Source organism: Martes martes (assembly GCF_963455335.1).
Source record: "Martes martes genome assembly, chromosome: 6".
NCBI lineage: Eukaryota > Metazoa > Chordata > Mammalia > Carnivora > Mustelidae > Martes > Martes martes.
This window is the reverse complement of record NC_137893.1, coordinates 53,346,392-53,371,091: the sequence shown is the minus strand read 5'-3', so window position 1 is coordinate 53,371,091 and position 24,700 is coordinate 53,346,392. Positions and strand designations below refer to the sequence as shown.

Genomic DNA, 24,700 nt, shown 5'->3' with positions numbered 1-24,700 from the left:
CAAAGAGTTGGCTTTGAAAAATAATGTTTTCTGTTGCAGAATATGTTGAAGCAAAGAATGGTTGACCATTTTTCTGTAAGGGATATCATAGAAGAGATCTGTCATCAGCTTTAACTGTACATTAAACTCCTAAGGACTGATTTCATTCGCATCATGGATTCTGTAAAATCAGCTGCAGGGCAATGTGTGTGTGTGTGCACGCACGCACACGCATGTATGTTAGGAAGAGAGCCACAGAAGTTAACATTTGGTTACTTATATTTTAGAATTCTGTATAGCATTTTAGTTTGTCAGATGTGAGGAGTCCAGGGAACATCTTCCTTTAAGAAATAGTGTCAAAACAAATAGTTAACTTTATGTATCTTTTTGGAGTGATAGCAGTCCTGGGAAAGATGTGTTTTTTCTTTCTAAATTATCTGACACAGAGTGCTACATTAGTTTCAAGTGTACAACATAATGATTTAACAACTCTAGTAAAAAAAATTGTATTTTTAAGTAATCTCTGGTACTTAGATGATACTCTTTATCATAATTAGCCATCATGTGAAATTCTTCTTTGATTATAGTATGAATTTAAAACTAATCTCTCTCAGACTTTGTATACTGAAAGTGTCTCAAGCTCTGCTTACCTCTTATGCCTAATCATTCTAGAGAGGAAGTAAAAGGTGAACAGTTTGTTCATTTCTTACTGTTTTTCCTGGCATGTTGATAATTGAGAAGGAATATAGAGTAGATGGTGAACAACTGCTCAGGTCAAATAAAGTAATATAATGTAATGCAATACTTCTTTTATTGAGATGTAACTTTGTAGCAAGATTAGAGAAACTTGTTTGAAGTCCATGACAGCTTACCTTTTCCCCCTTGTGTTCAGTGCTTCATATCAGCACTGGCTTTCATCCTTTCCATTTTTGCCAGGGTTGCTTCCGTTCTTCTCTTCTCCTGGATCAAAAATCTTGGAGTAGTTCTTGATTCTTTCAGACTGTTACCACATTAACTCAGCAGTTCTTAGGTATTCCTTTTTTAGTCATCACTTCACTGTTACTTTCATTGGTACTCTCCCAGCCAGGGTTCTTAGTCCACACTTGGAATGATAGACCTCCAAGTATCTGATGGGTTGTCTCACTCTGTTTCCCTCCCCTCAGCTCCGTTCTACACATTATGCTCATTTTCCTAGTATACTGCTTTCTGTTAGGTTGCTTGCCTGCCCAGGCTTCATATTGTTTACTGTATCAAGTGTAAACACCTGTTGCTCAGATTTTAGGCCTCTTTAGGGTCTTATACCACCTATTCCCATGCTCCAACTCCAGCCCTGTTCTTCAGACTGATCTGTTTTCCTTCTCATATACTGTGTGCCTTAGGGTACCCGTTCAGCTGCTGTAACAGACCGCAGTAACAATGGCTGAAACAAAATGAGTTTCTATCTCCTGTAACAACCCAAGCATAAGCAGTTCAGAGATAATATGGTGGTTCCAAAGCGTTGAGGACCTGCGTTCCATCTCTCTTGTGCTTCCTAAAGTCTTTCCCTTATCTGAAAGGTTGAAGATAGTTTACCTCCATCATTTCCATATTCCAGCCAGTGGGGAAAAGAATGGGGAAAGAGAAAAACCCCATTCCTTTTCAAGGGGATGATCTGGAAGTTGCAAAAACATAATTACTGTGTATGTTCTGTTGACAAGAACCTAATTGTAAGACTACGTGTAAACTACAGAGGGGCTAGATAATGCCCCCAGTTAAAATTCTGCCACTGTGAAGGAGGAGTCCCCTGCCACATCTTGCATCTTGCTAATTGGAGGGCTGTGTGTGTGTGTGTGTGTGTGTGTGTGTGTATTGTGTATATATTTATATAAATACGTACAATCTATGATAACAAGGTTGAGAGAATTAAGATTAATTTTTATTTTTTAAAAAAGATTTTAAAAATTTATTTATTTATTTACTTATTTATTTTTTAAGTAGGCTCCACACCCAGCGTGGAGCCCAATGTGGGCCTTGAACTCACAACCCTGAGATCAAGACCTGAATGGAGATCAAGAGTCAGACACTTTGGGGCGCCTGGGTGGCTCAGTGGGTTAAAGCCTCTGCCTTCGGCTCAGGTCATGATCCCAGAGTCCTGGGATCGAGCCCCATATTGGGCTCTCTGCTCAGCGGGGGCCTGCTTCCTTCTCTCTCTCCCTCTGCCTGCCTCTCTGCCTACTTGTGATCTCTGTCTGTCAAATAAATAAATAAAATCTTTAAAAAAAAAAAAAAGAGTCAGACACTAACCAACTGAGCCACCCAGGTGCCCCAAGATTAATTTTTAGTCAAGTAATATATGTATATGATTAAAATATAAAATCCTACACAAGGGTATTTATTGAAAAATCACAATTGCTTGGCTCCATTCCTCCCTACCCCTAGACTCAGTGCCTAGAGGGAACCACTTTTAACTAAACATTTGTTTTTTTCTGGTGATTATCTTCATGTCTTTAAATAATGTGGTTAAACTGTCATTTCGTGTTTTATCAACTTCAGACACTATCTGTTGACCTCCTGCCAAGATGGACAAGTGTTTAACACTACAAACCCAGCTCTCCCTCATATAGTTATATCATAATTTTTTGCTTCCTTTTTTGTGGTTACCTTTCCAACTTTTAGTAATATACTTTAACCTCAGTTTCTTTTTTTATAATTTATAAACTAACACTATCTCTGGTAACCCCTCTACTTTGTAAGAAAGGATACTAGGGAGTTCTCCCTCTTATTTTCCAACTTATTATTGGCTCTTTTACATTGTCAAAGTTGATAATTTGTATTTCGTCCTCAGCAGTAAATAAATTTTCTGTATTTTGTTGATTTTTAAGTGTTGGAAATCAGTAGTCATCAACTGTATGACTATGTCAGCATTTGGCTAAGTTATGTAGTCTGCTGTGGGTTTATTCCCTACTTTCTGTTTCCAACATCACAGAGCACCCCCCACACACTATTGTAGAGGAATAGTCAGATATTTTTCCTTGTTTTTACATTTGATCAATTGCTTGGAATCATGTCACATTTTAGTTTTCTTCATATCTAAATCATGACTCTTAAAACATTTTTGTTTTTTCCATGGAATTTATCTCCCTCTGCAGCCTTCTACCATCCCACAAGTAGAAAAGAGAAACAGACACTTAACATGGCTCTAATCTTTTCAAGTTTCTTACTATTTGACTTATGGCTTGGATTCTGTTGCATTCTCCTTTTTGAATCCTGCTGACTTGTCCTTTGGATCAGTTGCGTATTTGGACCAACATTAGCCATTATTATAATTATTTAATTAAGGTCCTTGGTCCCAAGGGTGCAGGAGGATTGGGTATGGGTGGTTCTAAAGCTGTTCACTATTTTAGAGAGCCTAGTGGTAATTACACATTTACTCGTAATTAGGCTAGCCACCAAAAGTGAAACACTAAATTGTTTTGCTGTTTGATAAAAACATTTCAGGGCACTGGTAGTTGTATATGTCAAATTACCAAAAATGGCAAAGTGACTTAACTTATTAAATGTAGCTTAGTTTAGGCATCTTTCAAAATACAGAATTTGGGGCAAAAATAAAAAGAATCTTGTGGTGGAATTTTTGGAAACCACCCAATAATGGTCTAATAAAGCTTGATTCTAAGCCTTGATGTGTTCAGCTTTTTAATAAATAGTGACACGCTTTTAAAAACCATTTGGCTTTTAACTGAGTGGGTGGCTCGTTGGTTAAGTGTCTGCCTTGGGCTCAGGTCATGATCCTGGAGTCCTGGGATGGAGCCCCGCATCGGGCTCTCTGCTCAGCGGGGGGCCTGCTTATCCTTCACGCCCTCAAATAAATAAAATCTTTTGGGGGAAAAAACCATTCAGGGGGTGGTTGGGTGACTCAGTTAAGTGTCTGACTCTTGATTTTGACTTAGGTCCTGATCTCAGGGTTGTGAGATGGAGCCCAACAATGCCGGTCTGGAGCCTGCTTAAGATTCTCCCCCTCGTCGGCGTGTGCACACGTGCATGCACTGACTGTCCTCTCTCTTTCTCCCTGCCCTCCGACCCCGCACACATGCACACTTAAAATATTACAATTTGAAAAATTCGGAAAATATAGTTCTGTAACCCAACACCCTAATGATACAGAACAAGGGTCAGGAAACTACACTGCACAAGCCAATCTGGTCTACTGTCTGTCTGTCTGTATTTATTTATTTAATTTATTTTTTAAAAGATTTTTATTTATTTGACAGAGAGAGACGCAGTGAGAGAGGGAATACAAGTAGGGGGAATGGGAGAGGGAGAAGCAAGCTTCCCGCAGAGCAGGGAGCCTGATGCAGGGCTCTATCCCAGGATCCTGGGATCATGACCCCAGCAGAGGGCAGATGCTTAAAACAACTGAACCACCCGGGTGCCCCTGTTTATTTATTTAGATGTATTTATTTATTTTATGTAGAGAGAGTGTGAGTGCCCGAGGGAGGGGCAAAGGGAGAGAGAGAATCCTGAAGCAGCCTCCTGGCTGAGCATGGAGCCCAAAGTGGGGCATGATCCCAGGATACTGAGATCGTGACCTGAGTTGAAATCAAGAGTCACAACTTAACCGACTGAGCCACCCACACTCTTTATTTTTAGTTGTAAAAGTTTTCTTAATACAGCCTTTATTTGGTGTTGTTTGTGGTTGTTCCCATACTACACTGACAGTTGAGTTCTTGCAACAGAGACTTTGGTCAGCAAAGCCTGAGATATTTACTATTTGGACTTTCATGTAAATTTGCTGAGCTCTGATATAGAACATTTCTTTTACCTACAGTTTCCCGATGAGCCTTTGTGATTAATCTACTCCTTTTACCCCCCGTCTCTAGCAATCATAGATCAGCCTTCTGCCACTATGGTTTTGACTTTTCTAGAATTTGATATAAATGGAATCATATAATGTATAGTCTCCTTGTCTGACTTCTTTCACTGAGATTGGTACTTTTGAGATTTATCCAAGTTGTTGAATGTAGTGGTAGTTTCCTTTTTTGTTGTTCTTTTGTTATTGTGGGGTTTTTAATTTTTTTTTTTTTAAAGTAAGCTCTATGCCCAGTGTGGTGATTGAACTCATGACCCCAAGATCAAGAGTTGCATGCTGTATTCACTAAGCCAGCCAGGTGCCTCAGTAGTTTGCTTCTTTTAATTGTTGATTTGCATTTTCTTTCTTTTTGTTTTTCTTTCTTTCTTTCCTTCCTTCCTTCCTCCCTTCCTGTCTCTCTCTCTCTCTCTTTCTTTCTTCCTTTTTTTTTTTTTAAGATTTACTTATTTATTTGAGAGAGTGAGTAAGTACAGATGGGGGGTTGAGGGCAGGCAGAGAATGAGAAGGAATCTCAAGGAGGCTCCCCCTTGAATGCCACGCCAGACCTGGGGCTCGATCCCAAGACCCTGAGATCATGACCTGAGCTGAAACCAAGTCAGATGCTTAACTGACTGAGCTACCCAAGTGCCCCTGCACTTTCTTTTCTTGAATTTCTTGAAAATGTTGCTTCATTCTTGCTTTGATTTGAATTTTGCTCTTAGGAAGTCTGATGGTTGCCTAACTTTTTTTGTTTTTTAACCCTTATTAGGTAATTCCCTTATTTTTTTAACCGTTATTAGGTAATTTTTTTTAACCCTTATTAGGTAATTGCCCTTATTAGGTAATTTTTCCCTTGAGGTTCTGAGGATTTTTTTTTTCCATGCCTTTAAAGTCTGATGGTATTTTGTTGTTGTTGTTGTTTGTTTTTGTTTTAGAGGGAGCATGCTCCCAAGCCAGGCTTGGGTGCAGGGGCAGGGGGAAGAGGGGCAGAAGGAAGAGGAGGGAGAATACACACCCAGCATGTGGGGCTCTATTTCACTATCCTGAGATCATGACCTGAGTTGAAATCAAGACTTTACACATAACTAGCTGAGCCACCAGGTACCTCTAAGGTCTGATAGTTTTATTAGTATATGTCGTGAGGTTGATTGTTCCTGGTAATACTTTCACTTACTTTCTGCTGTTTTCTTAAGAGTATAGTTTTAAAATTATTGTTTCTGTTAAATCAGCTGAAATGTTTTTTTAATTTTTAAGTTTTCAAAGATTTTATTTATTTGAGAGAGAGAGCATGAGCAGGGGGAGGGGCAGAGGGAGAGGGAGGAACAGACTCCCCACTGAGTGCAGAGGCTGACATGGGGCTTGATCCAGGGCCATGAGATCATGACCTGAGTCAAAGTCAGATACTTAACCAACTGAGCCACCCAGGCACCCCTTGTTTTTTGTTTTTGTTTTTTAAAAAATTTTATTTGTGTGTTTATTTTAGAGAGCAGAAGCAGGGGTGGGAAGGAGAGGGAGGAGGGGAAAGAATCTTTTTTTTTTTTTTTAAAGATTTTATTTATTCATTTGACAGAGATCACAGGTAGGCAGAGAGGCAGCCAGAGAGAGAGGAAGGGAAGCAGCTCCCCGCTGAGCAGAGAGCCCGACGTGGGGCTCGATCCCAGGACCCTGGGATCACGACCTGAGCCAAAGGCAGAGGCCTTAACCCACTGAGCCACCCAGGCTCCCCGAGGGGAAAGAATCTTAAGCAGACTCCTTGCTGAGCTTGGAGCTCAAGGTGAGGGGGTGGGGGTGGGGCTGATCTTATGACTCAGAGACCTTGACCTGAGCCAAAACAAAGAGTTGGGTGCTCAACCTGCTGAGCCACCAAGTGCTCCTCAGCTGAAATGTTTTGATTTGCATTTTGTTTTCTTTTTTACGGTATCTTTAAATAGAATTGGGTTTTTTTCTTTTTCCTATTTTTGAACATTTTGTGGACACAGTTCCAAAACACCTTTTTTTTAGTTTAGTGACTTGCACTTTCTTTAATGGATGGTGATGTGATAGGAGTAGTACTGGGAAAAGGGGAGGAGTCGGCACATCTTGTTACTCTTGTTTCTACAGGATCCTTAATTCTCTTTTTCCTTTATTGCTTCACCAAAAGGCACCGTTCTTTTTATTTATTTATTTATTTATTTGACAGACAGAGATCACAAGTAGGCAGAGAGGCAGGCAGAGAGAGAGAGAGAGAGAGAGGAGGAAGCAGGCTCCCTGTCAAGCAGAGAGCCCGATGGAGGGCTCGATCCCAGGACCCCGAGATTATGACCTGAGCTGAAGGCAGAGGCTTTAACCCACTGAGCCACCCAGGTGCCCCAAAAGTCACCATTCTTTCCCAGTTTTCTTTTCATTCTTCCCCAGAATCAAAACTTCTTGATTGCCACTTCTAGTCCCATTGAATTTTTTGTAAATTTTTAAATTTATTTATGAGTGAGAGAGAGAAATTCAGCAAGCAAGTGGAGGAGCAGATGAAGAGGGACAAGCAGACTCTGCCAAGCATGGAGCTCAAGGTGGGGCTTGATCTCGGGACCCAGAGATCATGTGCCCAAACCAGCCTGTGCCAAAACCAAGAGTCAGACACTTAACCAACTGAGCCACCCAGCCACCTGGGTGGGTTAAAGCCTCTGCCTTGGGCTCAGGTCATGATCCCAAGGTCCTGGGATCGAGCCTCATGTCAGGCTCTCTGCTCAGCAGGAAGCCTGCTTCCCCCGCCCCTGCCCCCTGCCTACTTTAAAAATCTTAAAACAAAACAAAACTGAGCCACACAGGCTCCCCCTTTGAATTTTTTTTTAAACAGCTCTACTAAAGTATACTTTTATACTATATAATTCACCTATTTACATTATAAAATTATAATTATGTTATCTTGTTTATTTTTAATCCTATATAATAATAATCCTGTGTACTATTGTGTCTGGTATGTATTAAACAGTCAGTAAGCATATTGAATGAGTTAATAAGGACTTTACTGAATAATAACTGTGTATGGTACCATGAGGGTTATTTAAGTTTAACATTGTATACTTAATCTCAAAGAATTTATAGTTCATTGGGGGAGCCAAATATAATCACTGACCTTGCTTTCTTGGGCTTTGTAACAGTTTATCTACTTGATTTTCATCATGTAGCTGCTTTTTGTCATAGTGTTTGAAGGTTCCACTTCCCTTTGCACATCTCTTCAATGTTTGCTTTTGTTTTTCTTCTTTGTGTATTCTTCCCTGGCTACTTGAGTTCACTTTCATTGCTTCAGTTACCATCTATATTACTAGAAGTCTTTATCACTGTCCTAGATCTCCTTCCTGAGCCCCACATCCACATGTTCAGTGGGCTGCTGCATATCTCCACTTGTATGGTTTATAGCCACTAATGAATAAGTAAGTTATCCTTTTCCTCCTTAACTCTGCTGCTTCTCCAGGATTTCACAAATCAGTGTATGATATCAGCATCTGAACCATTACCCATTATCTTTCCTCCAAAGCTAGTTAGTTAGGTATATATTACCTATTAAATATAACTCAAATCCTTCTACTTTTCTTCATCCTTAGTGTCATCATTGAAGACAAGGTTGTGTTTACCTGGGCCATTGCAACAACTTCCAGTCTTGCTCTCCAGTGCAACCAAAGTAAATTCTAAAGTACATCTAGTCATCTCACTCCTAGCTTAAAATGTTTGCCTCATTCATTTCAGAAAATGGAATCATCAAAACAGATAAAGTATTTGAAGTAATGCTGGCCACAGACCGTTCCCACTATGCAAAATGTAATCCTTATATGGATTCTCCACAATCAATAGGTAAGGTCTGGACTTCTCAAAATGTCACATTTTTGCTCACTTACTGTATAATTTTTGTTAAGTAAAAATGGACTTGGATGCAGAAATTTATTATTACCTTGCTAGTGTGAATTTTATGCCTCAGTTAAGTGTCATAATTCCAAACAGGCATTTTCAATAAAGTGATATTATGTATTAAGTATTTTTTCCATTTTTCAAACTATATATAATATATATAAAGAGTATTTTATTTTGTTTTTTTTTTAAGATTTTATTTATTTATTTATTTATTTATTTTTTTAAAAGATTTTATTTATTTATTTGACAGAGATCACAAGTATGCAGAGAGGGGGTTGAGGGGGGAAGCAGGTCCCTGCTGAGCAGAAAGCCGGATGCAGGGCTCGATCCCAGGACCCTGAGCCAAAGGCAGAGGCCCAACCCACTGAGCCACCCAGGCGCCCCTATAAAGAATATTTTAAACATTTTTCTTGAAACATACTTTTTTTTTTTAAGATTTTATTTATTTATTTGACAGAGACCACAAGTAGGCAGAGAGGCAGAGAGAGAGAGAGGAGGGAAAGCAGGCTCCCTGTTGAGCAGAGAGCCCGATGTCGGGCTCGATCCCAGGACCCTGGGATCATGACCTGAGCCGAAGGCAGAGGCTTTAACCCATTGAGCCACCCAGGCGCCCCTTGAAACGTACTTTTTTTTTTTTTTTTTAAAATATTTATTTATTTATTTATTTACTCCACAGAGATCACAAGTAGGCAGAGAAGCAGGCAGAGAGAGAGAGGAGGAAGCAGGCTCCCTGCCAAGTAGAGAGCCCGATGCGGGGCTCCATCCCAGGACCCTGGGATCATGACCTGAGCCGAAGGCAGAGGCTTAACCCACTGAGCCACCCAGGCGCCCCGAAACACACTTTTAATGAAAATTTAAGTTTAAGCTGAGTGCTGAGCTTTCCTTAGGGCCTTAATGACTAAAGTTTTTTTCACATTAACATCAATTTTTTAAACGAATATTAAAGAAAATAAGTATAATTAAGTGGTAACTGACTTCTCTGCTTCACTTGCCCTGAATTTTTTGATTTGTGCTTGGTTTTAGAAAGTTCGGTATTTAACTCCTTCTCCTGAAGCAGGTTTTGATGAACTGCTGAGCCTTGGCAGTGGGCGCCTTTGAGGCTTAGAAGGGCCTCAGGATTCTGTCTGCCAGCTGCCATGCTTTCTTCTTTTGAAGCACTCTAACAGTCAGCAGAGAAGATCCTGGGGAGCTTCTGAACCCCGAAGGCACCTGCTACCACCGCTCAGTGAAAATTGCTTCAGGTGCAGAAGCAGGTAAATAAGTTTCGAGAAAGGAGCACTGGAAGAAAACACTTGAAAGCTAAAAACTAAGAAAAGATTGTGAATTACCATCACGCAATAGTATAAAGAGTAAACTGAGATAGTTTTTTAGTCTCAAGCTACTCTGATTGCCAGTTGCTCAATAATTTGCCAGAAATAGGAGGCAATTTAATTTTCAGAGATTTTGCATGCCTGTTATATATATGGAAGTTTATTTTCTTTTTATAAACCTGGAGAGAAAACAAGTCATAAACTTACCAACTCAACTTCTTGACAACTGTATGTTAGCTAACTGTGGCAGAAGAAATTTTTGGAAGTAGTGGGAGTGTTGTACTAGATGAGCATATTAGCCTTTGACTTGATTATATTTTCTCATTTTAACTGCTGCTTGACAGTACTCTAAAATGCAAAATAAAAGTTTTATTTTCTCGAGATTATAAAAACAGAAAATATTATTATGAAAAAGAATTTGTGAATGTTAGGAAAGGAGTTATGTGGAGTATCTGGTATGTTTTTGCAGCTGAATGTGTCAGTAGTTCTCTTCTTCTTTTGCAGGTTTCCAAGCAACAATCAGTGCTCCACACATGGTAAGTTGACTTTGGTCATTTGGATATAAATTGATCACATTTTCCCTCTAAGACGTTTCTTCATTAAGAAGGTTTTTTAAAAAAGTTGAATTTGTAATTAGATCAATTTTATCATCTGTGAGTTATGTAGATTGGTAATGAACCTCTTTTTTTTTTAATTTTTTTTAAAATTTATTTATTTGTTAGAGAGAGAGAGCGAGCAAGCACAGGCAGACAGAGTGGTAGGCAGAGGCAGAGGGAGAAGCAGGCTCCCCGCCGAGCAAGGAGCCCGATGTGGGACTCGATCCCAGGACGCCGAGATCATGACCCGAGCCGAAGGCAGCTGCTTAACCAACTGAGCCACCCAGGCGTCCCGAACCTCTTTTTTTTTAATAAATATCTTTCCTTTCTTTAGTATTTTATTTATTTGACAGAGAGAGAGATCACAAGTAAGCAGAGAGGCAGGCAGAGAGAGAAGGGGAAGCAGGCTCCCCACTGAGCAAGGAGCCTGATGTGGGGCTCAATCCCAGGACCCTGAGATCATGAACTGAGCCGAAGGCAGAGACTTAAATCCACTGAGCCACCCAGGCGCCCTGAACCTCTTATTCTTAATACATGACATATAGAGAGAAGTCTTCTTGGTAGATACTGTCATTAAAGTTTTTGTTGGTTGTCATTATTATCTAATTATGTAAAAATGGGATATAAAAGTTTCTTTAGTGATGAGCAAATTAAGGAAGAGAATATATTTTTTTAAGATTTAATTTTTTTATCAGAAAGAGAGAGAGCACAACCGGGGAAGTAGCAGACAGAGAAGCAGGCTTCTCACTGAGCAAGGAGCCTGACGGGGGGCTCGATCCCAGGATCCTGGGATCGGGACCCGAGCCAAAGGCAGCCACTTAACTGACTGAGCCTCCCAAGTGCCCCAAGGAAGAGACTATTTTAAATAATACAATGGATATATTGTAGAAATCTCAAGTTGAATATTATTTCTTTTATTTCATATCTTATTTGGAAAATTCAGTAGGGATTGGTCAAGTATAGCAGCTATGAAGCTTTATAACTTTGAGAAGGGCCTATTTTAAGTTATCTGGCACTTTTAATCTGTTGGGAATTTTCTTGGGTTTTAAATGTCAGTTATTTGAATGACTACTCTGTTGGTTTTGGGGGAGAAGAACAATAGCTTTTCTGATTCTCTGAGAGTATTTGGGATTGGAGAAGCTCTTATTTATATGTAAAGCCTTCTTTATATTAAAATAAATTTACATATATTTATGATGAACTGATAATGATACTAGGTGAAAATATAGGAAAATCATCATTTATAAACATTAAATAGAAATGACTTGGGGTGCCTGGGTGGCTCAGATGTAAAGTGTCTGCCTTCAGCTCAAGGCATGATTCCAGGGTCTTGGGATTGAGCCCTACATTGGGCTCCGTGCTCCGCAGGAAGCCTGTTTCTCCCTCTTCCACTGTCCCCCTGCTTATGTTCCCTCTCTTGCTGTCTCTGTGAAACAAATAAATAAAATCTTAAAAAAAAAAAAAAGAAATAACTTTATTTCTAAATTTATTTTCAAAAGATTTATTTATTTATTTTAGAGAGAGGGGCTGAGGGAAGGGGGGAGTAGACTCCCCGCTGAGTATGGAGTCTGGTGTGGGGCTCTCATGACCCTGAGATCATGACCTCAGCTAAAATCAAGAGTCAGATGCCTTACCAACTGAGCCACCCGGGTGCCCCTAGAAATGACTTTATAAAACATGACAAAAGAGGAGCCATTAAAAACATGTATTTTGCAACATAAAAATTTAGGATTTCTGCAGAGAAAAAGATGTTACAAGCAAAATTAAAAGAAGAAAAACTGAGGGAAATATTTATAATACATAACAACAATCTAGGGCATATTTCCATATACAAATGTGGGTGTGTATCCTGTAAAGTAAGAAGTGAAAGACTGGTGAACCCAAAAGAATGTAGTTAAAGTACAAAGTACAAGAATGATAGTTCATAGAAAAAGAAATACAGATGACATTAGCGCTTAAGCAAATGAAAAAAATGTCATTTTCATTTATATTTTATGCTTAGTAAATCACACATTAGAATTGTAGTGAAGTACCATTTTTCACCTATCAGATTGTCAGAGGTCAAAAAGTTTAATACTTTGTATTGGAATGAGGGAAACAGTTACATACTTTTTTGTTGAGAGGAAATTGATAGTGTTGGAAGGCAATTTGACAAATTTATAAAATGTGAAATAAATAAACCTTTCACTCTTCAGTTTTATTTCAAGAAATTTATCCTATGGTATATTTTTATAGGTACAAAATGACTGAAGATGTTCATTGTCCCATTAGTTATAATGGAAAAAAAATAGTGATCACTGATAGTCCACTAATAATGGATGGTTAATAATTGTAGTACATCCATACAGTGAGATATACTGTGAAGCTGTTAAATGAGGAATCTCTGCAAGTACCAATATGGCAAGATGTTCAGGAAACATTAAGTCTAAAAGTAGAGTACAGAAGAGTATTTATAGTATTCTATAATAAACGAAAATCAAATCTGCACATACACATACACACATACGTCTTCCTCTAGGCATGAAAACTAAAAATGGTTTCTTTTAAGGTCAGAAGTAGATGATTAGAGGGATGGGATTGAAAGTGAGATCTCCTTTTCGCTCTGTACCCTCTACATGTTACCAGTTTCTGTTTCCTTTTCTCTCTCTCTCTCTTTTTAAGTTTATTTATTTAAGTAATCTCTGCAGCCAATGTGGGGCTTGAACTCCCAACTCCAAGATCAAGAGTTGCATGCTTCTCTGACTGAGCCAGCCAGATGTCCACTTCTTTGTGTTTTTTGACCATGGAATAGGAATAGTTTTGTTTTTTAAAAATATTGATTTACTTATTTTATTTATTTACTTTTAAAGATTTTATTTATTTGAGAGAGTGAGAGCATGCACATGCAAGTGAGCACAAGCAGGAAGGGAGGCAGAGGGAGAGGGAGAAGCAGACTCCCCACTGAGCAGGGAAGGCAGATGTGGGGCTCGATCCCAGGACCCTGGGATGATGACCTGCCCTGAAGGCGGATGCTTAACCCACTGGGAGCCACGCAGGCAGCTAAAAAGGATGCATTTTTAATCACTTATATATGCTTACCGCTGTCTTTTAATAAGGAAAATGTGTGTATTTATGTGTATGTATATAGTCCACACAGTGCATCTATATGTATGTATGTAGGTACAGGTATGTAGGTAGGATGTGAGGAGAATAAAACAGTATTGATTGTGTTATACGAACAAGCATTTGTGATTTTGTTATCATTTATTGCATAGATCTGAGAAGTGTTAAAAGAAACAAAGTGAGGAGTAGAGAGAAATGACATCTCTGGGTTTTTTTTTTTTTTTTTTGACATCTCTGTTTAATGAACTTTGAAATCACAGACTTGCTTAGAAGTATCTACAATCCTGGAGTATTTTCCAGAGTCTTAATTGAAAATGCGTTGTATGCATTGGGCAAGAGATTAAAAGCAACCTGTTAAAATGGAAGCCTGGTAGCTGTGAGCACACTTAGTATGCAGATATTGAATCCTCAATATCATTTCTCACTAAATGAGACTAGAGCTCCTTGGAGAAGTGACTGAATACTGGAAAGTGAGGAAGTACTCAAAGGTTTATGAGGTGATGTTGGAAGGACATAGGAGCAGGTTTGAAGAGATTCCCAGAGGCCAAATTGTAGACAATTTGAAAATTGAAAAATGATAGATAATGAAGATAATGGATTATAACACTGTGAATTAAGAAACAAAAATCCATAAGTTCATAGAGATTTTTTTAAAAAGCAAGTCAGAGACAAAAATGAAAAACAGAAGAATGTCAATTAATACATATGGAGGGAATAATAGAACTTTAAAAAAAATCACTATTTTGTAATCATCAACATAATGATTGAATTGGGCAGAGATCATCAATTAAAACAATTTATAGGAAGGTTATTGGGAACAAAAGTGTTCAAGTAGTCTCAAATTATTATTACTCTACATATTACTGATTACAAAGAGAAAATTAGGCCTTTAAAATAGAGTGATCTAGTTGTTACCACATTGACTGAGTGGTTGAGCTTGGCAAGTCCAGAGGTGAGGTGGCCCAACATTATGGGCTTCCTGATGTGATGCAACGAGAGGTGCCTAGCAAGCCTCGTGTGCTGCTCTTGCTAAGTCTTGGATCTGAGTCTACCCCTGAGGAAATTAAGGAAATCTAGAATATGGGGTATTATGTGGGACGGTCAGACAGGACTTCTTAAAGGAGTCAGTTGTTCTGAAGAATAGAGAGGTGGTGGGTAGAGGAGAATTGAGGGGGGAATATTTAATATTGACAAATGCAGTGCATGAACCTTGAAAGGACCGGGAAAAAAACAGCTGTAAAGAACATTTTGGGGGGCGCCTGGGTGGCTCAGTGGGTTAAGCCTCTGCCTTTGCCTCAGGTCGTGATCTCAGGGTCCTGGGATCGGGCCCCACATCGGGCTCTCTGCTCAGCGGGGAGCCTGCTTCCTCCTCTCTCTCTGCCTCCCTCTCTGCCTACTTGTGATCTCTCTCTCTCTCTGTCAAATAAATAAATAAAATCATTAAAAAAAAAGAACATTTGGGGGACGGTTGAAATTTGAGTATGTTGTGTATGTTAGATGATACTAAATTGATTATTTTCTTGAGTGTGTTAATGGTGATGTGGTTGCAAAGGGAGATGTCCTAGTTTTTTTAGCAGATTCATGCTGAAGTATTTCGGGGCGAAGTATCGTGATGTCTACAGCCTATTTTCAGATGGTTTTGTAAAACAGTTGGCACGATATATGAAGTTGGTGACTGTATATAAGGAAAAAAAGTATATTCAATGTATTTGTGGGTTTAAAATTTTTTTCATAATTATAAAAAAAAAGAACTTTTAAAAAACTTAGTTTGAGAATTTAGAGATAAACATGGGTTATCCAGAAAAATATTAGCTAGGCTGATAAAAGCATAAAAAAAGCTAGCAATTGTGATTGAAGGCCTTGACATTTTACCTCTGGTTGGGACTTTAATAATAACTCAGCATACTTCTTTTTTTTTTTTTTTTAATTTATTTAATAGAAATCACAAGTAGGCAGAGAGGCAGGCAGAGGGTGGTGGGGGGGTGGTGGGGGTGGGGGGAGCAGGCTTCCTGCTGAGCAGAGAGCCTGATGGCAGGCCTGATTCAGGACCCTGGGATCATGACCTGAGCCAAAGGCAGAGGCTTTAACCCACTGAGCCACCCAGGTGCCCCAGCATACTTCCTTTTTAAAAAAAAACAAATCTTATATGCAAACGTGGTACTGTAAAAAAAGATTCCTGAGACTTTTTTGGAATTAAGATGGTACAGTACTGTCTGTAGGTTGAGGATTGACACCTTCAGAAAGTTCTTTCTTGTCCTTTGATTTCTGGATCAGGAAAGCCAGATACTGCAGGAGTTGTTTTGTTTCTTTGATTACTTCCCTATTGTTCTAGGCCCATACTCGTTATCTTATTAGTAGAAATTATTAAACCTCATAACTGATTATTGTAAGAGTCTGATGAAAGCTGCTATTTATATTTAATCCAGAACTCTTTTTCATAACATAAGTGTTTTGCAGTCTTCAGTCAAGAGCCTCTTTTGTAAAGTAGTCTATGTGAAAAATTGATAAAGTTCGTTCTCTAATACTCTTTCCCCCAAAAACACCCATCCTTCAGTGTACATTTGTGTGTTATCCCTAATGGGCTTTTTTGGAACCTTAATGACTTTCTGGAACACTGTTTGAAAACCCTTGGATTGTGTGTAGTTGTAGCTATTAAAGGCCTTTTTTACATTAGTTGTGGAATAGTAGCCTTAACTTTTTCTGTTTTAACTTTTTAATGTGGAAAGTTTCCAACACCACATATACAAATAGAATAATATAATGAACCCTCATGTAGCCATCGTCACCTTTAATAATTACCCACAATTTGTTAATCCTGTTTTATCTTTGTTTCCTTCTTGCTGAACTATTTAAAAACAAATCCCAAACATAATATTATTCGCCCCTAAATATTTAAGTATAAATCTGATTACTTTAAAAACATGACTACAATACTATATCATACCTAAAAATGTTCCTTAGTATATTAATATCTTACACATAGTTCATGCTCAGACTGTACCAAGTGTTTCAAAAAAAATTGTTTTATGGTTAATTTGCTTAAATCAGGATCCAAACAAGGTCCAGACTTTGCATCTTTTTAGTTTTTTTTCAGTCTTTTTCATACCTTTTAATTTTAAAAGACCCCTTCCTTTTTTAAAATGCCACTTATTTATTGACAAAACTCATCCATTTGGGGGAGCCTGTGTGGCATAGTCGGTTGAGTGTGCAACTCTTGGTTTCAGCTCAGGTCCTGATCGCAGGGTTGTGAGATGGAGTTCTATGTTGGGCTCCACATTCAAGGCAGAGTCTGCCTAAATTTCTGTTTCCCTCTCCCTCTACCCCTCCCCTCTGCTTTTTCCCTCCCTCTCCAATCCCCCTCAAATAAATAAATTCTTAAAAGCAAAACAAAACAAACCTGTCCATTTGTCCTATAGAATTTCCCATATTCTAAATTTGGTTAATTGTTTCCTAGTGGTATTTTATCTTACTCCCCACCACCCCCCGACACTGACACACACACCTTTTTTTTTTCCTTTCCCTTTTCCTTTTCAAGAATACTGCCTAATGGTTTTTTTCTGTTCCATCACATTGGGGTGGGGCATGGTATCTGATTGTCCACTTTTAGTGATTGGAATAAATAGTCTTTTCAATAACTTTATTTTTTTTTAAAAAAACACTCTGTGCTGAGTGTGGAGCCTGACGTGGGCCTCAATCCCAGGACCTGAGATCATGACCTGAACTGAAACCAAGAGTCAGATGCTTAACTGAGTGCACCATCCAAGTGCCCCTCAATAATGTTTTAAATTATTATACACACTCGGAAAAGTACACAGATCTTAAGTGTATAGCTTAATGAATGTTCACATATGTATATGTGTAACCATCACCTAGATGAAGATCAGAATGTTTCCTGTGTCCTAGCAGGCTCTCTCATGCCGGTTCCTTAGTAGAGGCTTTGGTCACCTAAATTAGTTTTCTAAATAGGGAGTTTACAGTCTGTACATTTTGAACATTACCTGTTTCTAATGCTTAAAATTTTTCTTTTTTTCCTTTTAAATATTTTATTTATTTATTCTAGAGAGAGAATGGTTTGTAGGGGAACAACAGACTCCATGCTGAATGTGGAGCCCTTTGTAGGGCTCGATCCCATGACCCTGAAATTATGACCTGAACCAAAACGTAGAGTCAGACATTTAACAGACTGAGCCACCCAGGCGCCCCCAGGCTATTTAATTATTGATAAGAAAGGGGCACCTGGGTGGCTCAGCCGGTTAAGCGGCTGCCTTCAGCTCAGGTCATGATCCCAGGATCCTAGGATCCAGCCCCACATTGGGTTCTCTGTTCAGCAGAGAGCTTGCTTCTCCCTCTCCTTCTGCCTGCCGCTCCCCTTGTTTGTGCTCACTTGCACTCTGTCAAATAAGTAAATAAAAATCTTAAAAAGGAACCTTTAAAAAAAGTATTGATAAGAAAGGTTCTTCAAGGGGCACCTGGGTGGCTCAGTGGGTTGGACCTCTGCCTTCGGCGCAGGTCATGATATCAGGGTCCTGAGATCAAGTCCGCATGGGGGGGGTGGTCTCTGCTCAGCAGGGAGCCTGCTTCCCCCCCCCCACTCTATGCCTGCCTCTCTGCCTACTTGTGATCTCTCTCTCTGTGTCAAATAAATAACATCTTTAAAAGGTTCTTCAAGATACAATAAATTAAAAAATAGATACATATTTGCTTGTATATGCATAGAATAGGTATGTTTGAAAGGAATCACAAGAAACTGACAACATAGATTGCCTTTAGGGAGTGAAATTGGTTGGGGGTGGGAAAGGTTATGGACAGGGGTTGGGTAGAGACTTCACTGTAAATCCTTTTGTAGCTTTTGACTTTGAATTAATTAAAATCAAAAAATTCACACACTGGAGATCTAAAATACTAAAACATTTTATTTTATTTTATTTTTAAAAAGATTTTATTTCTTTATTTGAGAGAGAGTGTGAGTGAGAGAGCAGAAAAAGGAGCAACAGAGGGAGAGGGAGAAGCAGGCTCCCCGCTGAACAGGGACCCTGAGGTGTAGCTAGATGTGGGGCTGGATCCCAAGACCCTGGGATGATGACCTGAGCTGAAGGCAGTTGCTTAACCCACTGAGCCACCCAGGCGCCCCATATAAAACATTTTATATAAATGTAATTTAATCAGTGAAAACTTTCTTACATAATTCTGTAAATCTAAGTATATAATATATTGTGTTTTCATTATCTTGGTAGATGACAATAGTAGAAAAATTGGTATGAAGTTGAAAACTTTATATGCCATAGTATATATACTTTATAGAGTCTTGAAAAGAAATGAGTATTTGCTTTGTTTTCTTTTGGCAGCATGCATATGCACTAGAACTTCTATTTGATCAATTGCATGAAGGAGCTAAAGCTCTCGATGTAGGATCTGGAAGTGGAATCCTTACTGCATGTTTTGCACGTATGGTAAGAGCTTTACTTTCATTCCATTCCAGGAGAAGCATATTATATATTTGGCTGTACATTTTTTTACTAGCAGTTTTAGAGGGTTTTTTTTTTTTTAATTCTACTAATATAGCAGTTGGAACATGTATCACTTAGGTTTTTTTGTTGTTGCAAATAACAGAAGATATGGTCCAAATTTGGTTCCAAAGGGGAACCAAATATAAATTTGGTTTATATAATGGAAAAGTCCATAGTGTATCTGACTTTTTGTGTGGCTGGATTCAAAAGAAGATCAGACGTTGTTATTGACAGTGGGTTTCTCTTTGGTTCTTGGTTTGGCTTTGCTTTCCTCCAAATGTTGGCTTCAGTCAGGCTCTTCCCTTGTGATCACAAGACGGCAACCAGTAGCTTCCAGACTGCCTTCTTCCAGATTTTCAGCTGGCAGAAAATGATGTAGAGAATCTGATTTCCAAACACTCCTACAGGGTTATTAGAAATGAGAGTAGAGCTTCTTTTATATTAAGAAAAGTACTCTTAGAAAAATGCCTTGTTTATTATACTTCAAGTTTTATCACCAGAGACTTATCTTGGTTAGTGACTCTCCTGAGTCTGTCTGGAGTTACCTGTGCTCAGATAATCAAATCAATTTGATTATTACGGAAAAATCTTGTCCCTGAGGGCTAGATAGGAAGATTCTGGTCTAGTTAGGTTGGGATTTATGAATGATGCATCTTTTAGAATCCATTTAACTTGCTGTAAATATGTAACTGACAGACCACCAGCATGTAAGCTCCAGGGAGGGTGGGAATTTTATTTGATTTTTTTTTTCCCGTTGATGTATCCTAAGCATCCAGAACAGTGCTTGTTACATAAGACGACTCAGGTATTTCTTTTCAGTTGTCTTACTTGTTTTGTAAAAGTTAAGCTCCCTAATGGAATGGCAGGTTTTTTTATTTTTTGTTTTTTTAGGATTTTATTTATTTGAGAGAGAGTGTGCGCTGGAAAAGGAGAACACAAGAGAGAGAGCATGAGCAGGGGAAGGGGCAGAGAGAGGGCGAGCTGAGCAGGGAACCCAACACAAGACTCTGTCCCAGGACCCAGAGATCGTGACCTGAGCAGAAGGCAGACGCTTAACCAACTGAACCACCCAGGCACCCCAGGATTTTTTTTTTTTTACGCTTAGACACAGTATTTTCTTAATGACATGTTCTTGATATTTGATGTATTTATGGTTTTAGAGAAAAATTCACCTCTTAAAAATCATTAGATTTCTGAGTTACCTTTTTAAAAGTAGTGTTAATGTCTTTCACATATTTACCATGTGCTAGTGAGTGTTCTAAGTGCTTTTCATGTATTCTTTTATTTAAGTCTCATATCATTTAAGAGGTACGTACCCATTTCCTCGTCATTTTACAGCTGAGGAACCTGATTCATAGAATAACTTGCCAAGGTTGTACAGTTGTAAGTAAGTGATGAAGGTTAGATGTGAACCCAGGTTGTCTGACTTCAGAGTCTTTATTTTGTTAAATTTATTTAACAATTTATACTTATACTTGGCCTTTTTATATTTTTATGTATTTTATATTTTCCACATATGGCAATAGAATTGGGTATAGAAATCCCTATACAATTTTTTATGTAACACTTTAATGTTTAAACTCACACTTTTAGATGGAATTTAATTAAAAATGATTTTACCAACTACCATTTAATATTATTAAATGCAGTTTAAGTATTTAATATTAATTTATTAAGCACTTATTAAGCATTTAATGTTTAATATTAATAATAAGCATTTAATATTTGTCAATTATTAGTTAAATCAGTTAAGTCTTATTTCAGGGTGTGGGGTTTAAAAATGAGAACTCAAAGAAAGGATTTTTTTAGTATTGCAAGTTTTTGTAACTCCATCTCCTTAATTACTGAGATGTAATTATCCATTTGAGGGTTATAACTGAAAAAGTTGTATTTGGTAAATACAGTAAACTGAATAACAATCTAATTGGTGGCTTGAGCTGTTTGTCTTCATTTCTCATTGCAGAATGTGACTTTAGGTGAGGAAACACTTTAATGACACTTCAGAAAAACAAATTTAGGCCAGTGAGCTATTGAATTATTCCCTCATTTCCAGGTTGGCTCTAGTGGAAAAGTCATAGGAATTGACCACATTAAAGAGCTAGTAGATGACTCAATAAATAATGTCAGAAAGGACGATCCAATGCTTTTGTCTTCAGGGAGAGTGCAACTTGTTGGTGAGTATCAGAAAACTTTAAAAATTTCCTCTCCGGAGGATTTTTGTTTTCAGAAGATCCCTAAATAATACTCACGCTAGTTTTTGCTTTTTTTTTTTTTTTAACATTCATTTTTAAGTACTAGGTGAGGAAAACAGTTATTGTAAAATATTATGCTGGCTGTACCTTGACCACGGTGGTGATATGACTGTTAACCATTTCAGAAAATGCTCATGTTGTGAATTCTTTCTTCATTGCTTTTGAAGAAGTAATAGCAAAGTAGCAAGTGTCCATTATGAAAAATTTAAAGTGCAGAAATGTGTAAGATAAAAAAGAAACCCCTCCTTTTCCATCTTAAGTTTTATAGACATATAAACATATGTATGAAAAAACATACATATACACAGTTTCTTTTTAATTGGCTCATACATTCGTAGTTTGCTTTTTTCAGCAGTATATAGTGAACATATTTCCATGTGAGCACACTGTACTATTATGAAAAGAAACAAGCATTAAAACATGCAGAGAGCATAAATGCGAAGCTTAGCAAAAATACCTGCTTCGTCATCACACTGATCTAGAAAGGCGAACAGCATTTGTAGCTGGGATGTCCCCTGCTTGCTTTTCCCTTCTCAGAACTCTTTCCCTTCAGGTGAAGTGCATCATTACTTTTATGTATTTACTACTTAGTTGCACTTTCATAAATGATGCTCAATTTAATTTTGAGCATTAGATAAACAGAATCATACAGTATACTATGATGAATGACTTCTCTCATTCAATATTATGTTTGTAAGATTCACCCATCTTTTTTGTATAATTTATTTATAACATCCTACTGTAAGGACATTACCAAAATGTGTTTGTTTCTTCTCCTGTAGATGGATATTTTGGGTTGTTTCTAATTTGGGGATGTTCACAGTACTGCTGTGAACATATGTGGACAGAGGTCCAAATGTGTATGTACACTCATCAGACAAGCATTCATTTGGGTAGAGCATTATTGAAGGTTCATAGGGCAACCATAGACATTGTAAAACTTTTTAAAAGTGATTGAACCAATTTACATTCCCATCAGTAATGTATCATTGTTTTTAGTGCTCTTTATTAAACACTTGGTATTGCTAGATTTTTCTTTTCACCTATTTAGTGAGTGTATAGCAGTAAGTCTTTGTGATTTTAATTTTGTATTTTCCTCCCAACTGGTGAGGTCAAACACTGTTTCATATGCTTGACCATTTGGATGTCTTCCTTTGTGAAATGTCTTGTTCAGATATTGAGTTGTTTATATTTTTCTTTGATGTGTAGGACCTCTACAGATTAGCCCTTTATTTATTTATACATATTAAATATTTTCTTTCACTCTGCAGCATGCCTTTTCACTCATATTGGTGCTTCTTGATTAATAGAAATACTTAATGTTATTTTTTTAAGATTTTATTTATTTTTTTATTTGAGAGAATGCATGCTCAAGTTGGGGGAGGGGCAGACTCCCTGCTGAGCAGTAAGGCCAATGCAGGGCTCCATCCCAGGACCCTGGGACCATGATGCTTAATGGGCTGAGCCACCTAAGCACCCCAATAGAAATACTTAATTTTAATGTGTCAGACTTAATAGCTTTTTCCAGTGTTCTGTGTCCTTTTTTCATTTTTTAAATTTTTATTTACTATTATTATTATTTTTTAAAGATTAGCTGGTCCACATGGAGAGTCCTTTTATTTATTTATTTTTATTTTATTTTATTTTATTTTTAAGATTTTATTTATTTGACGACAGAGATCACAAGAAGGCAGAGAGGCAGGCAGAGAGAGAGGAAGGGAAGCAGGCTCCCTGCTGAGCAGAGAGCCCGATGCGATGCGGGGCTCGATCCCAGGATCCTGGGATCATGACCTGAGCTGAAGGCAGAGGCTTTAACCCACTGAGCCACCCAGGTGCCCCTCTGTATCCTTTTTTTAAAAAATTAATTTATTTATTTGAGAGAGAGAGAGTGAACACGAGTGGGAGGGGCAGGGGGAGAGGAAGACAGAATCTGAAGCACGCTTCTGTTGAGTGCCGAGCCCCATATAGGGCCCCACCTCATGACCCTAAGATCACGACCTGACCGAACACCAAAAGTCGGATGCTTAACCAACTATGCCACCTAGGCTCCCCTTCTGTGTCTTCTTTAAGGCTACTCTAAAATCAGGACACCAGGGTGACTCAGTCGGTGAAGCATCTGCCTTCAGCTCAGGTCTTAATCCCAGGGTACTGGGATCAGGCCCCACATCAGGCTCCCTGCTCAGTGGGGAGCCTGCTTCTCCCTCTGCCTGCCACTATCCCTGCTTGTGCTCTCTCTCTCTCTGACAAATAAATGAATAAAAATCGTAAAAAGAAAAAAAAAGACTATAAAATCATGAAGCTATGTCCCTGTGTTATTTCACAGAAGCATTATTTTAGCTTTTCCCATTTAGATCTTTGATCTGTCTGACATTGATTTTTGTGCATGTAAGAGATAGAGATTCAAGTGTATATTTTTTCCATATGAATATCCAGTTGTCCACGCATCATTTATTAAAAGTTTCTCTTTGCTCTGCTTTAAGCCTCCTGTAATTCTTCATACTGGGTAGTTCTATCTGAACAGATTTTAAAGCATAATTTTTTTTCTTTCAGTGGGGGATGGAAGAATGGGGTACGCCGAAGAAGCCCCTTATGATGCTATTCACGTAGGAGCTGCAGCGCCAGTTGTGCCGCAGGCAGTGAGTTGGGTCTTTTCCTGTGTTTCTGTGCTTGCGTCAACTACAGCTGTAAAAGACTTAAGAGAAATGACTTCTAGATGATCAAAACATAATTGGACTTTTATGTCGTGCATTTTAATTACACTTAGTAGGCAGTTTTTTTTCATATGCGAAGAGTCGTATAAATGACTTGGAAAATTACTAAATCGTAGTTCGTGGCTGTCTTATTTGAAATCACATTTGCTCCATCTAAGAACTAGTATGCCAGTGGAGTTAGGAAAATCCATCTGGAGTTCCAGACATCATAATCACTTGGTGTTTTATGAAATACCAGAATGTGCAAGATTGCTAAGTGCATGGGTGAAACCAGGAGGTATTTGTCATACATTTTACCCTCACAAAGCTTATATTCTGGAAGAAATGTGTTGTACATATAACAGGGAAATTAATGCAATGATAGTGTATCATTAACATATAATATATATTGAAGGGAAAAGAAACCCCAGACTACCATAAGTTCAAGTGAGGGAGAGAACTTTATGTGAACAGTTAAGGAGACTATCTACATGGTCTAAGGAGACTACATACAATGGAATTAGAACTGAATCTGAAAGAATAATAGTGTTTGCATA

At 38.3% G+C, this 24,700-nt stretch overlaps 1 protein-coding gene across 3 annotated transcripts in view; it reads left to right on the top strand.

Moving 5' to 3' along the window:
* The window catches only part of PCMT1 (protein-L-isoaspartate (D-aspartate) O-methyltransferase), a 43,963-nt gene that overhangs the window by 6,024 nt on the left and 13,239 nt on the right, over positions 1-24,700 (top strand). For all 3 annotated transcript variants that reach the window (XM_080805310.1, XM_080805309.1, XM_080805308.1), the window contains exons 2-6: positions 8,525-8,629; positions 10,501-10,532; positions 19,040-19,144; positions 21,255-21,375; positions 24,004-24,089. In XM_080805310.1, the coding sequence (XP_080661436.1) occupies positions 8,525-8,629; positions 10,501-10,532; positions 19,040-19,144; positions 21,255-21,375; positions 24,004-24,089 (449 nt within the window). The remainder of the gene's footprint in view (positions 1-8,524; positions 8,630-10,500; positions 10,533-19,039; positions 19,145-21,254; positions 21,376-24,003; positions 24,090-24,700) is intronic.